The 14213-nt window shown below is 44.6% G+C and overlaps 1 protein-coding gene across 2 annotated transcripts in view; it reads right to left on the minus strand.

The window, feature by feature from the left end:
- nlgn2a (neuroligin 2a) overlaps positions 1–14213 on the minus strand; it is a 356614-nt gene that overhangs the window by 118137 nt on the left and 224264 nt on the right. For both annotated transcript variants that reach the window (XM_015946254.3, XM_015946252.3), the window contains one exon: positions 5828–5977. In XM_015946254.3, the coding sequence (XP_015801740.1) occupies positions 5828–5977 (150 nt within the window). The remainder of the gene's footprint in view (positions 1–5827; positions 5978–14213) is intronic.

Raw genomic sequence — 14213 nt, forward strand, 5'->3', positions numbered from 1 at the left:
TCGGAGGAGAGTGAGGGGGTCCTTAAGGATTGTTTTGATACAACTGTATGGGGGGTGTTCTGTGAAGATCATGGAGATGACATCGACAGCCTCACTGCATGCATTACAGATTATATTAATTTCTGTGTGGATAGCATTATCCCTATCAGGACTGTACGGTGTTTCTCTAATAACAAACCCTGGATTACTCCTGAAATAAAAAAAGCCCTCAAGCAGAAGAAGCGGGCCTTCAAACTCAGGGACAAGGAGGAGTTGAAAAGAGTGCAGAGAGAACTGAGGAGACTGATTAGGAATGGGAAAGACACCTACAGGCAGAGGATGGAGAACCAGCTTCAGCAAAGCAATGTGAGTGAAGTCTGGAGAGGCCTTAGAACCATCTCAGGTCATAAACATCAGAACTCTCTGCCTGTGAGGGATGTGAGGTGGGCAAATGAACTGAATCAATTCTTTAATAGATTTGACTCGGCTACGAGGCAGACCTCAACGTCGGCTGCTGACTCTCCCACCCTCTCTACCACTGTTTTACCTCTGACCTCTCACCCCTCCTCACCTTCAGTAACAGTATCTAGTACACACTTTACGCAAGGTCCTGGCTGGTCCCTCTCTACCACACAGGTGAGGGGGGAAATGAGGAGGATAAATGGCAGGAAGGCAGCGGGTCCAGATGGTATCAGCGCATGGGTGGTCAGGTCCTGCGCGGACCAACTGTGTGAGGTAATCGGGCACATTTTCAACCTGAGCCTGAGGCTGGGAAGAGTCCCAAAGCTCTGGAAAACATCTTGTGTAGTTCCGGTGCCAAAAACTTCACGCCCCAAGGATTTTAACAGCTACAGGCCGGTGGCTCTAACATCCCATCTTATGAAGACTCTGGAGCGGTTGGTTCTGGTTTGGCTTCGGCGCCTAGTGGGCTCTTCACTGGACCCGCTCCAGTTTGCCTATCAAACTGGCATTGGTGCTGATGATGCGGTCATCCACCTCCTGCATCGCTCGCTCGCTCACCTGGAGACTGTTGGGAGTACTGTGAGGATCATGTTTTTTGATTTCTCCAGTGCCTTCAATACCATTCTTCCCTCGGTTCTGAAGGACAAACTGGTGAACGTTGGAGTGGATCATCACTTCGCTACCTGGATTCTGGACTACCTTTCTGACCGACCACAGTATGTGAGGGCTCAGGGCTGTGTGTCGGAGAGTGTCATCTGCAGCACGGGGGCCCCCCAGGGAACGGTTCTGGCTCCGTTCCTTTTTACCATCTATACTGCGGACTTCTCCTATAACTCAAATCAGTGCTTCTTGCAGAAGTTCTCGGATGACTCTGCGATTGTGGGTCTCATCAAGGATGGGGATGACAAGGAGTACAGGAGACTGACTCAGGACTTTGTGGACTGGTGCCAGCTGAACTATCTACAGATTAATGCCAGCAAAACTAAGGAGCTGGTGATAGACTTTCGTAGGCATACGCATTCCTCGCTTCAACCACTGAGCATACAGGGCATGGACATTGAGACTGTGGACAGTTACAGGTACCTTGGGGTCCATCTGAACAATAAACTGGACTGGACTCATAATTCAGATGCCCTGTATAGAAAAGGGCAGAGTAGGCTGTACCTATTACGGAGACTGAGGTCATTTGGAGTAGTGGGCCCTCTCCTGAAGACCTTTTATGACTCTGTTGTGGCCTCGGCCATCTTTTATGGTGTGGTCTGCTGGGGCAGCAGCATCTCTGCGGGGGATAGGAAGAGGCTGAACAGACTGATCCGCAGGGCCAGTTCTGTTCTAGGATGCCCCCTGGACCCTGTGGAGGTGGTGAGTGACAGGAGAATGACAGCTAAACTGTCATCCATGTTGGATAATATCTCTCATCCCATGCAGGTGACTTTGACAGCTATGAGCAGCTCTTTTAGTGGGAGACTGCGGCACCCAAGGTGTGGGACAGAGAGATTCCGTAGGTCTTTCCTCCCCACTGCTGTCAGACTTTACAACAAATCTGTCGGTTGAAGTGTACTCTGTATTTCTAGCTGTATCTAGTATGGTTATTATTTATTACTTTTTAACCCATTCTTAAGGTATAAACTGTCTATTGTATTGAATTTATTTTATCTCATTGCGGTCGGTTTTATTGTATTGTATTTTAATGTTTTTCTCCCTCTTCAGCATAACTTTAACTTTTACTTTGCTTGGCTGTAAACGAAACAAATTTCCCACTTGTGGGACTAATAAAGGTCATCTTATCTTATCTTATCTTATCTAAACTTTTAGATTGTACATAGATTAAATCAAACTGCATGCAAACACATTTGAATTGGACCTCAGCACCAAACTGGAACAATATTTTATAAAACCCATCATTCCTGATCCAGCTCCACAGATCTCCGGGGATAGTCACATTACAAACTGCACTTTCTTATCAGGCTGAGAAATGCAGATGAGTTTAATAAAGAAGCCCTGCAAAGAAAACACTTTAGGTAATTACATGCAAATGAAAATCTGTCACCACTGTAGAGGCAGTGTAAGTGCTCCGAAAACAACACAGTAATGTTCTTTAAGAGTGCCACAAAACAAATCAAAGCCATGCAATTTTTTCTTCTTAAACAGCTTCCAGGAGCCGACTCTCTTCGCTGCTAATGAAATATCTAAAGCACTTAGTTTGCTTTGGTTTGCACCTGCCTCCTCTGAGGCATGTTCCTCCTCTCAGAGCTAAATGACTTGATCTCAATGGAGCGAGACAGAGAGTGGTGAGTAACAAAGAGGGCGAGTCGAGTGTATTCTCAGCAAAAGGATGACGAGTTTGTGGGGGAGAGACGAGCTGCTGCACCATCTTTTTAATGTAACTGTGACAGATCCGACTAGCAGGCTGCTTATGTTGTGCAACATTTGGCCTGTAAAACCCTCTCAAACACTTCCTCAATCCATCACTTTTACTGCACGACATCTCGTGCATCGTTCCCGAGTCCACTTATCCCAAAACACTCCCTGGAGGTAATTCTTTTTTAAACAATCTGCGCTGCTTTTAGAATGACTAATGCAGCAAAAAATAAAAAAATAAATAACTAAAAAAGATATTCAGAGGCTGTAGCTGCAGGGAAAGGAATGCGGTTAAAAGTTATTTGTGAGGCGCATTTCTGTTTCAGGAAAAATGACTGCCATGTGTCTGATTTGTCTCATGAAGTCAAGTCAAAGCTTCATAAAGCTCTTTCTATGAATGTTACGGGCAAACAAAAGCCTCAGCAGCCCAATGAATAACACAGCGTTATGGCTTTAGCTGCATTTTAGGAATAAAGTCATGAACATTTACTCCGTCAGCTAAAAAAAGGATATCTGACTGCTGGTAAGAAGATGACATTTTTATTGACCCGTATCTAATTAAAGTAGACTATCTGCGTGAGCTGAGAGGTTTTAAATCCACTAAGGAAGGTAACTATCCAGTGGAAGTAAAGACGGACCAACTGTAGTGTAATTACACATTGAAACAAATGCTCCTGTTAACCTTTATTGACTGAATCTGGGCTTGTTTCTAAAATGCAAGAGGCAAATAAATACAGCCATTTTCTGGTTGGACGGTTGCCGTGGTTTCTACCAAAGAGTTTGTTTTCTTAATTCTAGGATGCATCTCCTAGAGGGACTGAAACATTCCTCCTCTGATGTTGACAGAAAACATAGTTTATGGCCATCGCCTGCATATTTTCTGGTCTCAGCTTAAATAAAACAGACAAGATATTCAAAAAGAGAAACAGTATTGGAGATTAACCAGCATGGGGTTTTCTGCTACAGATTCAGATATGTGGTAACGTTTTTTTGTGTGCCAATATCTAAACGTTTCCCACCTTGTTTACTAGTGAGAGGACTTGTGAGTCTTTCGAGGGAGACGTTCATTCGAGAGCAGTTGAACATCTCTTTTGGCTCTCTGTGGAGGTGGAGGTGGGGGCGATGCGTTACAACGGTGTCCGTGATCAGGGGGTGGGGAGTGCAAGATAGGGTTGTCACGGTAACCGGTGTAGCAGTAAACCCCGGTAAAAAAGTTGACAATAATAACCGTCTTGTTTAAAAAACTATATTATCTCGGTGGATTACCGTGGCTGCGGTGTAGGCGCGGTGACCCTTACCAGCCACCGTATCATCTGCTGAAGTTGCCGGCGGCACATGCGCACTTTGTTGTTTACAACCAAAACTTTCTTGAAGCTAAAGCTGAAATAATGGCCAAAGGAGGAGACGGCAGTGCTCAGGAGGACATTTATTATCCCTCAAAGAAGACAAAGTGGGAAGTACGGGCATCTTTTGGATATTTCAAGAATGCCGAGGGACAGTTTATAGAAGACGGCTATCCTGTTTGCAACACGTGCAGAAAAAGAGTCTGTGAAAGGCAGCAACGCTTCAAATCTCATGACACATCTGCGTGACCATCACCCACAACTCTACAGTCAACGCAAGGCAAGCTAACGTTAGCGTTTTAGCTAAAATGCGTGATCCGAGGATTTGGGTTGAGTGAGAATGCAACGAGTCGCTATATAAAGCAGCCGCAGCGCCGCTACCTGCATATAAACCGTGTCGCGGACACCCCCATGTTGAAATGACGCTATGCATTACGGGGCTCCCAGGGGCAGATAAGAGTTGGTCTCTCTCCGAGAATAATTATGAATTTAACAATGATTACTGCCTGATGACATTTTCCCACATCTGCAAAGCTCACTGGAAGAACACAAACCGAGGACAATGTTTTCCTGATATAGGGTTTATTACTCAAGTAAGGGTAAAAAAGTATCTGATTAGAAGGCTACTTGAGTACTGAGTATCATCTGATCTAATATTTTTAAAATGATGACATCAAACAGACATAAAATAAGAAGTTATGGGCAAAGAAATAAACAAATAAACAACATAATTACAAAATAACAAATTGTAGACGCAATTTTAAAATTTAGACATAAACTGAGGACAATATTTTCCTGATATACAGGGTTTATTTAGTTTCCTGAAAATTTAACATGTTTAAAAAAATACCGCGATAATACCGAAAACCGTGATAATTTTGGTCACAATAACCGTGAGGTTAAATTTTCACACCGTGACAACCCTAGTGCAAGACAAGATGAATGGCTCTCATCACTCACTTTCAAGAGGCGTTCAAAAGATGTGATTTGTTCATGACCGTCACAACCATTATTTACACGCTAAAAGGCCAGTAGCAGCGACTAAGCCCCTTTGCCTTGGCTGCAGTTAGACCAGCTGCTAGCTAGGTTCAGAAAACCATCAGAAAACCCTCCACTCTGGGTCTGATGGTAATTATTCATCATTTTTATAGCTTTTAGGCAAAACCACATAAAAAATACATAGAAAGCGAATTTCTTACATTTCCACAAAGGTGACTTTCGTTGCATGTTTTTGCACTTTGCAAACTACAAACCACAAAATACATAGGTGCTTAACTAATTTTGAAATATTTAAGAGTTGATTAATTAATGGTTAATACATCCTAAAAGAAAACACGACAGGAGGCCTCTCACCTCACGCAGATTAATAAAATCACCCTACTGCTTTCATCAAATAAAATCTTGAGGCTAACAGAGACCTACACCTGTAAAAACGTCTTTAATAACAAAATCATCATTTTTAGACAAGAACCATCAGCTGAGAAAATCAAACGGTGCAGCCCCGTGATCAATGTCTGCATCGTTGTCATTACGCTGATGAATTTTTATTAAAGTCATCCATCATCAGCAAAATCTATTCAGATAAAAGATGTAGTCTGCTGAGGGAAACCCACTCTTGTGTTCAGACATAACTAATTGCCACAGCATGTGTGTTTACTTGTTTATTGTTTCTGATCACTCACCGAGCACGCCCAGCCGGTAGTTCATGGTCACCACGATCACGTTGCCGTAGGCGGCGAGGACGCTGGCGTCGAACATGTTCCCGGTTCCTTCCATGTAGGAGCCGCCGTGAATAAACAGCATCACGGGTTTCTTCCTGCGGTCACGGATATCTACACAGGAAAAAAACAAAAGTCAATATATGTGTTTACATCTCTCATATTCTCTGATCAAAGACAGCGGCGGGCTGTAATTAATTGGATAAACAGTAGTTTGCTCATCTGAATCAAAACAAAGAAGCGTGAGAGGGTAGGAGAGCTGCGGTTTCCTTCCTGGATGAATGAAAAATAAGCTTGAGGTGGTTTCGATTTCAGTCAACAAGAGAAAGATCTGCAGGAATCCTGGTTATGTTGCATCCGCATTAACCCTTCAATGTCTGAAATCGTCGTCGTCGTCGTCTTCCTCTGCTTATCCGGGTCCGGGTTGCGGGGGCAGCATTCCAACTAGGGAGCTCCAGACCGTCCTCTCCCCGGCCTTCTCCACCAGCTCCTCCGGCAGGACCCCAAGGCGTTCCCGGACCAGATTGGAGATGTAACCTCTCCAACGTGTCCTGGGTCGACCCGGGGGCCTCCTGCCGGCAGGACATGCCCGAAACACCTCCCCGGGGAGGCGTCCAGGAGGCATCCTGACCAGATGCCCAAACAACCTCAACTGGCTCCTTTCGATCTGAAGGAGCAGCGGTTCTACTCCGAGTCCCTCCCAAATGTCCGAGCTCCTCACCCTATCTCTAAGGCTGAGCCCGGCCACCCAACGGAGGAAACTCATTTCGGCCGCTTGTATCCGCGATCTTGTTCTTTCGGTCATTACCCAAAGCTCATGACCATAGGTGAGGATTGGGACGTAGATCGACCGGTAAATTGAGAGCCTGGCTTTCTGGCTCAGCTCCCTCTTCACCACGACAGATCGGCTCAGCGTCCGCATCACTGCAGACGCCGAACCAATCCGCCTGTCGATCTCCCGATCCCTCTCACCCTCACTCGTGAACAAGACCCTGAGATAGTTAAACTCCTCCACTTAAGGTAGGACCTCTCCCCCGACCCAGAGTTGGCAAGCCACCCTTTTCCGGTCGAGAACCATGGTCTCAGATTTGGAGGTGCTGATCCTCATCCCAGCCACTTCACACTCGGCCGCGAACCTACCCAGCAAGAGCTGAAGGTCAGAGCTGGATGAAGCAAGGAGGACCACATCATCCGCAAAAAGCAGAGACGAGATTCTCCTGCCACCAAACTCGACACACTCCACACCACGGCTGCGCCTAGAAATTCTGTCCATAAAGGTAATGAACCGAACCGGTGACAAAGGGCAGCCCTGGCGGAGTCCAACCCTCACCTGGAACAGGTCCGACTTACTACCGGCTATGCGGACCAAACTCACGCTCCTCTGGTAAAGGGACTGAATGGCCTTCAACTGAAAGCCACCCACCCCATACTCCTGGAGCGTCCCCCACAGGGTGCCCCTGGGGACACGGTCATAAGCCTTCTCCAAATCCACAAACACATGTGGATTGGTTGGGCAAACTCCCATGCCCCCTCCATCACCCTTGCAAGGGTATAGAGCTGGTCCACAGTTCCACGGCCAGGACGAAAACCACATTGCTCCTCCTCAATCTGAGATTCAACTATCGATCGGACCCTCCTCTCCAGTACCTTGGAGTAGACCTTTCCAGGGAGGCTGAGGAGTGTAATCCCTCTATAGTTGGCACACACTCTCAGGTCACCCTTCTTAAAGATGGGGACCACCACCCCGGTCTGCCACTCCACAGGAACTGCCCCCGATGACCACGCAATGTTGCAGAGACGTGTCAACCATGACAGCCCTACAACATCCATACCCAGGACGAACCTCATCCGCCCCCGGGGCTCCGCCGCTGTGTACTTGTTTGACTACCTCAGCAACTTCTGCCCCCGAGATCGGACAGTCCATCCCCAGGCCTCCCAGCTCTGGTTCCTCCTCGGAATGCGCATAGGTGGGATTGAGGAGCTCCTCAAAGTATTCCTTCCACCGTCCGACTATAGCCCCAGTTGATGTCAGCAGCTCCCCATCCCTACTGTAAACAGTGTGAGCGAGTTGCTGCCTTCCTCTCCTGAGGCGTCGGACAGTTTGCCAGAACCTCTTTGGAGCCGATCGATAGTCTATCTCCATGGCCTCACCAAACTCCTCCCACGCCTGAGCATTTGCCTTGGCAACTGCCACTGCTGCAGCCCGCTTGGCTCTTCGGTACCTGTCTGCTGCCTCTGGAGACCCACAGACCAGCCACGCCCTGTAGGCCTCCTTCTTCAGTCTAACGGCTCCCCGAACCTCTGGTGTCCACCAGCGGGTACAGGGGTTGCCACCACGACTGGCACCGGCCACCTTGAGACCACAGCTGGCAACAGCCACCTCAACAATTGCAGAGTGGAACAAGGCCCACTCGGAGTCAATGCCCCCCACTGCTCTCGGGACACGGTCAAAGCTCTGCCGGAGGTGGGAGTTGAAGACCGTCTCAACAGGAATGCCTGGAATATCAAATAATAATAAAATAACTATTTATTGGTAAATGTTATCGAGAACATTATCGGTTTTAATTTACTATAAAATAATAAAACAATATCAGAAAAGTCGGCCCTTTACACCTCCAGATCCTCCACCAGGGGGCAGTAGACAAGTCTAGGACTGATTACATTTTTGGTTCTTTTTTAAACACAGATAAAGCCTTCTCTTCACCTTGCTGATGGTTTCGTTTGCGGCTGCAAACATCTTCAGAGCTGATGCTGAATGATTAATTGCAGATGCAATTTTACTGCAACGTGACAAAATGAGATTATCTAACAGCGTCAGCCCTGAAGATGTTTACAGCCGCAAACGAAACTGTCAACAAGGTAAAGAGAAACCTTACCTGTGTTTAGAAAAGAACCAAAAATGGAATTAGAAGACAAACACAGCGAGAACGTACAAAAGAAGTCTAGGACTGGATCTGGCAGGTTTCTGATGAAGATACTAATCCTGATACTCCATCTAGATGCTTTAAGGTCAAAAAGTGGTTTGATGAGAGTTTGTGACAATAATCTACAAAAACATCCAAAAACAAAATCCTTTGCCGGTAGTTGATGTTAGTGTTTTATTACATATAATATCTAAGATCACAGTAAGTCATGTAAATACAAGCACACATAGTTATATACACCTCAATTCCTGCAACAGCCCAGAAAAAAACTTCATACCATGGGGGATCGAGCTTTTCAAGCTGCAGCCCCACGCCTGTGGAACACACTCCCTGAAACATTGAGAGCACCTCAGAGTGTTGAATGTTTAAAAAAACACCTGAAGACATTTTTATTTACACAAGCTTTTCCAAACTGATTGGTATTGCTGTTGATTTACCATGTGTTAACTTAGCATTGTGTGGTTTTATGTATTTTTTATTTATATGTTTTTATTCATTGTTTTTAATTATTCCATACATTGTTTCTGATTTCCTACTGTAGCACTTTGAGATTTCATTGAAATGTAAAGTGCCTTACAAATAAAATCTATTATTATTATTATTATTATTATTATTATTATTATTATTATTATTACTACCTAGTTTAAAAGAAGAAGGTTGTAAAATCTCAGAGCTTAGAAACATTTTTATTTTTGTGTTGAGAATTCATCATAATATAGACAAAGTGTAAAATTATTTGGTCAAAATGTCTAAATATTGATTAAAAAGACAAAATATCAAAAAAGTTCAACTATCTGTAACAAAATAAAAAAGTTGGACCCAATTATCAGTATTTTGGGTTTATTTGAGAATTTTGACACTTTATGTTTTAAAGTAGGGCCGGATGATTAACTGCGGATGCAATTTTACTGCAATGTGACAAAATGAGATTTTCTAATTGCCAAGGCTGCGATTTGACTGGTCACAAGATGTCACGTGACTTGCAAGTACCTCTAACACGGCAGGGAGAGGAGAACGCGGCTCTTTAGCCTGTTATAAAATGGCCTCAGGCTCAGCAGAATCCAATGCTGCACAAAGTTTGGTACCAAAAAGGAATAGCACATCAGTTGTGTGGAATTATTTTGGCAATATAAAAGAAGACGCTGCACAACGTCAGGTACGGTGCAGAACTCGATTTGCTACTGTTGCTGCGTAACGAGGTAACACTACAAACCTCTATCAACACCTAAAGAAACATCACACCACCATACACAAGGGCTGCACGGCTAAAATGCCAGCCGCCCGTGCTTCAGCTTCTAGTAAACAAACTTGAGAAAACAATTGAAATATTGAAGACAAACATTGCAATTAGAATATTTTCCTAAATTGTTCAGCCCTATTTATGAAAGGAAAATTGAAAGCTGAAGAAATGCTGAAGTGAATGTGCAGAAGTCTTCTTCTGTGGAGGTTTTGCAGTCAGAGTTAACCCCTGAAGCAGCATGCTTCAACCCACCGTCTGTGATGACAACACAACAACAAATTCCTGGATCTGTGAGGAACGTGAGAGAAAACAGGAGCAGACAGAATCAAAACCAATTCTTCCTCAGTCTGTGTGCAATCAGCAGATAATAAAAAGCCACTGGCACTTCAGACATCAAGTCTGGAATACATTTCTTTCATTTCACTTTTGCACCTTGGAGCCTTAAACAAGCACCGAGTGCAGCTTGCCCTGACCTGAGCAGACAGACGTATCAGAGCATTTCTGGGTCAGCTCCCCTGAGGGGAATCTTAAGGAAAAATGTTTTTTTTTCTGGATCCTATCAGCTTTGCTCTGGAAAAAATGGCTAGCGAGTGTCGCTTTAAGGTAGAAAATAGACAGATAGCATAAATGTCACACATAGAAATGCCATGTTCTCTCAAGCAAGACAAAGTTAAGGTTTGGCGGTGCTTTTTTAACTTTTACTCCTTATGTCTTCTAGAAGCTTTAAGTGATGTCACTTTCACTGTGTGTGTGTGTGTGTGTGTGTGTGTGTGTGTGTGTGTGTGTCTTTTAGGTCCTCAGAATGCCTAGCATGTTTTTTGTTCTTTAATTTAAAATTGAGCATTTATCCATTTTTACATTTTCTAATTTTTAAAGATGTTCCTGCAGGGTATCTGCAGGTTTAAGGGAGCCAAATTTAAGACTTTTTACGACCTTTTTTAAGGCCACTTTGACCAAATTTAAGCAATTTTTAAAAATTAAATTTAAGCTATAATTTCCAGCTATTGCCTGGAACCGGTGCTAACCACGTCACCAACGTGGGATAAGCTATCCAGTTACCATTAAACCTTTCGCTTCCCCATGGCGCAAGCTCCCACTAGCTTAACCAGCTAATGTGCTCATCTAAAAATAGCCCCCTTTCACAACCAACTGATTGTGTACGGTTCCGCTTACGCCAACATCACACACAAAAAATGCTGAACACCAACTAGAAATTGATGAAAATTTTATAGAAATAAAATAATCTTGTTTATTGGGTCTTTGGACATTTAAGACCTTTGTAAACTGTATTTAAGGATTATTTGTCATTTTTAAGGATTTTTAAGACCTTAAATTGGAAAAGCAAATTTAAGACTTTTTAAGACTTTTTAAGGACCCGCGGATACCCTGTTCTGATTTTGTGCCGTCGAAGACTCGAGGCATGTCCAAGTGGCCGAATGACTCACCCTATGAAGGGTTAACAGAATAACTCATGATGAATTTTAGTGAAACTGGCAGGAATAAATCATTAGACTCTTGTCTACATCTGGTAAACACTAGAGTCAACCCAATTTAAAGATGGCTGACAACGCTACAAACATGGCTACAGCTCTGCCTGTAAATGGATCATCTGAGCTCTTGGAACATTGCATGAGATCACCCAAAATTATTGACCAAAATAGCTACAATCCCATATATCTCAACATTAGACGACCTAAACTTGAAACTAAAGCTTCCTTTCCACTGGACATGAAAGCAGCTTCAACCAGGAGCGCTTCTGACGCAAAACGAGAGCAAAAGCATTCCACACAGCTGAACCTGTGAAGTCACTAAATCATGGGAGAACTGCAACACCACGCATGATTTCAGAAGTCCACACAATAACAAGCAACTGGAAAGACAGCTGCATGTATCCAAAAAGGTCTGTGGTGGTTTTTTTCTGCAGTTTACCTCAGCTAGGACGGTTTCAATGTGAAAATAACGCATGCTTGTCTGCACGTGACTTTTATTTAGAACGTTTCCAGATGTTTTACACTGTTTTTGTGTTTGACTTCCTGTCTGGCCCGATCTAAACCGCAGAGTTTGACACGTTTTGGAAGTGAAGCACTTAAAAAATAGACTTTACAATTTATTGAAAAGGAAGCCTTCCACTAAAACAGCAGCTGGCTATTGAGACGTATGTACGGTGGCAGTTTTGCGGCACTTTCACATTCGATGGAATGGAAGTGTCACGATTTTGGGATGTTTAGGACCCAAATATGCAGAAACCCAGGATGACACGAGGCTGGGGAAGATGTAAAGTAAAATCCTTTATTTTAGGAGTAACCAAAAAACAAAAGTAATCCAAAGGGCTGGGAGCCAACAGTCCAAAAATCCAGATAGAGATCTGGAGATCCAAAAATACTAGAGGCACGCGAAGACTTGGCAGAATTACAACAAACAATGGACCGACACCAAAAAGAGACAAGACAGGGCTTAAATACACAGGGAGAACAATTAAGGAAACAGGAAGCAGCTGCGTGGAGTGAGGGCCGGAGGGAAGGAGGTGACAATAATTGTCTAAATGGGAAAAACAGAAACAGAGGAGGGCAAATACCTAAACACAAAACTAAACAACAATTATCTAAAGACAGAGGGATGGGCTCACACAAACTAGCTGGAGGAGGACATAGCACATACACACACACACTCACACAAACACACACACACTCACACACACACACACACTGAGCTGGGGACAAAGAGGCTGGAGCTGACCTGGGAGGAATGATTAAAAAGGGCAACAACATAAGACACTTAACTGAGATGCAGACAAAAGACACATGAGGGCGCTATGAGACACAGAAGGGAATCCAGAGAGGATGGAGAAACATCAGGAGACATATGAAGGAAGGGGCAGACGCAGACCATGACAGGAAGCTTTTTATGCGCAATGAACAACCTGCATACTTTCAGTCTAAGACTGTTAGACTTTACAAAACCTATAATGTAAGTTCAGAATGCTGATCTCAGCCTTCACTTGACCTTCTTCTTTAATGAGGATGATCCACTCCTCTCTTTAAACTATGCTGGGGTTGTTTGTTTGCTGCCACCCGCACATCAGAGAAGCCTGACCGTGAGCCATGACCATGACCTGTAGAATGAGACGTTGGCAGGAGTTATTCTCTCACACAGTTCTGTTGATAACTGACACAGAGGAGAGGAGAGCCCTGTCCGTCGCTGAGTGGGATATGCCAAGGGTTAGGGGATTATAGGGCAGGTATCTAGGAAGTTACGCCGGGCTTCCAGGCCTGTGCTTCCTGAATCATTCCTCTGTTTTGGGATTTGTAGAATCAAGTGAACTGAAGTTACTGAATCATAGTCATTAGTGAAGTTGATTTGTGTCAATGTTAAAGTGTGGACTGATCAATTCATCCCTTGAAATAAAAGAACTGGGTACTGGGAGACTGCCCGCACAACTAGTGATGGACTGGACCTTGCAGCAGACCAGGAATGCAACAATATCAACCGTGCTGGTTTTTGGTTACAGCCTGTACAAACTAGCAGGTAGCTTCAGCTGGTCTGGAACATTAATATTAATAACAATGATGAGGGTTTTCAGCAGCCTCCAGCCCCTGCAGCTCTGTGCTCACATGCGGGACGCTCCCCGATGGGCCCTCGTTGGCCTTTGAACCTTTCTCCCAGCTGACTGCGGGACGCTCCTTCCTGCCAGGAGCCGTCGGCAGCATATGGCACACAAGATTCGGAGCCCCGGCGCAGTGACAGCCCCTGTTGGCTTCAGCGTTCGTGCACGTGTGAGCGTGTGTGTGTGTGTGTGTGGGCCTGGGGTTATGAAGGAGCAGCAGAGCAGATCAACCACATAAATAACCATTACAGCATCTGTTATGGAACGGAAGAGCCACAGCGAGCGTTTGAATCCCTTTGAAACTGTCTTTTATGAAGCTGAATGTGTTAAACAGCTGCTGAAATATGTATTAAACGCTTGGAAGTGATGACACACGGGTATGGTGCAGACGTACATGCACGCTCAGCCGTGACAGCGGAACGGCTGTATCAGTCAGACAGACACACTCGCTCACTCTCAATCACAGGCAGCTGTGACGGAGAGTCGCTATGGCAACTGCTTCACTTAGACTCGCCTCCTTTCTCTGTCAGACTCGCTCACACAGACAAGGTCTCATTGACTGTTGCCATGGCAACATATTGC

Source organism: Nothobranchius furzeri, chromosome 2 (genome assembly GCF_043380555.1).
Source record: "Nothobranchius furzeri strain GRZ-AD chromosome 2, NfurGRZ-RIMD1, whole genome shotgun sequence".
Classification (NCBI taxonomy): domain Eukaryota; kingdom Metazoa; phylum Chordata; class Actinopteri; order Cyprinodontiformes; family Nothobranchiidae; genus Nothobranchius; species Nothobranchius furzeri.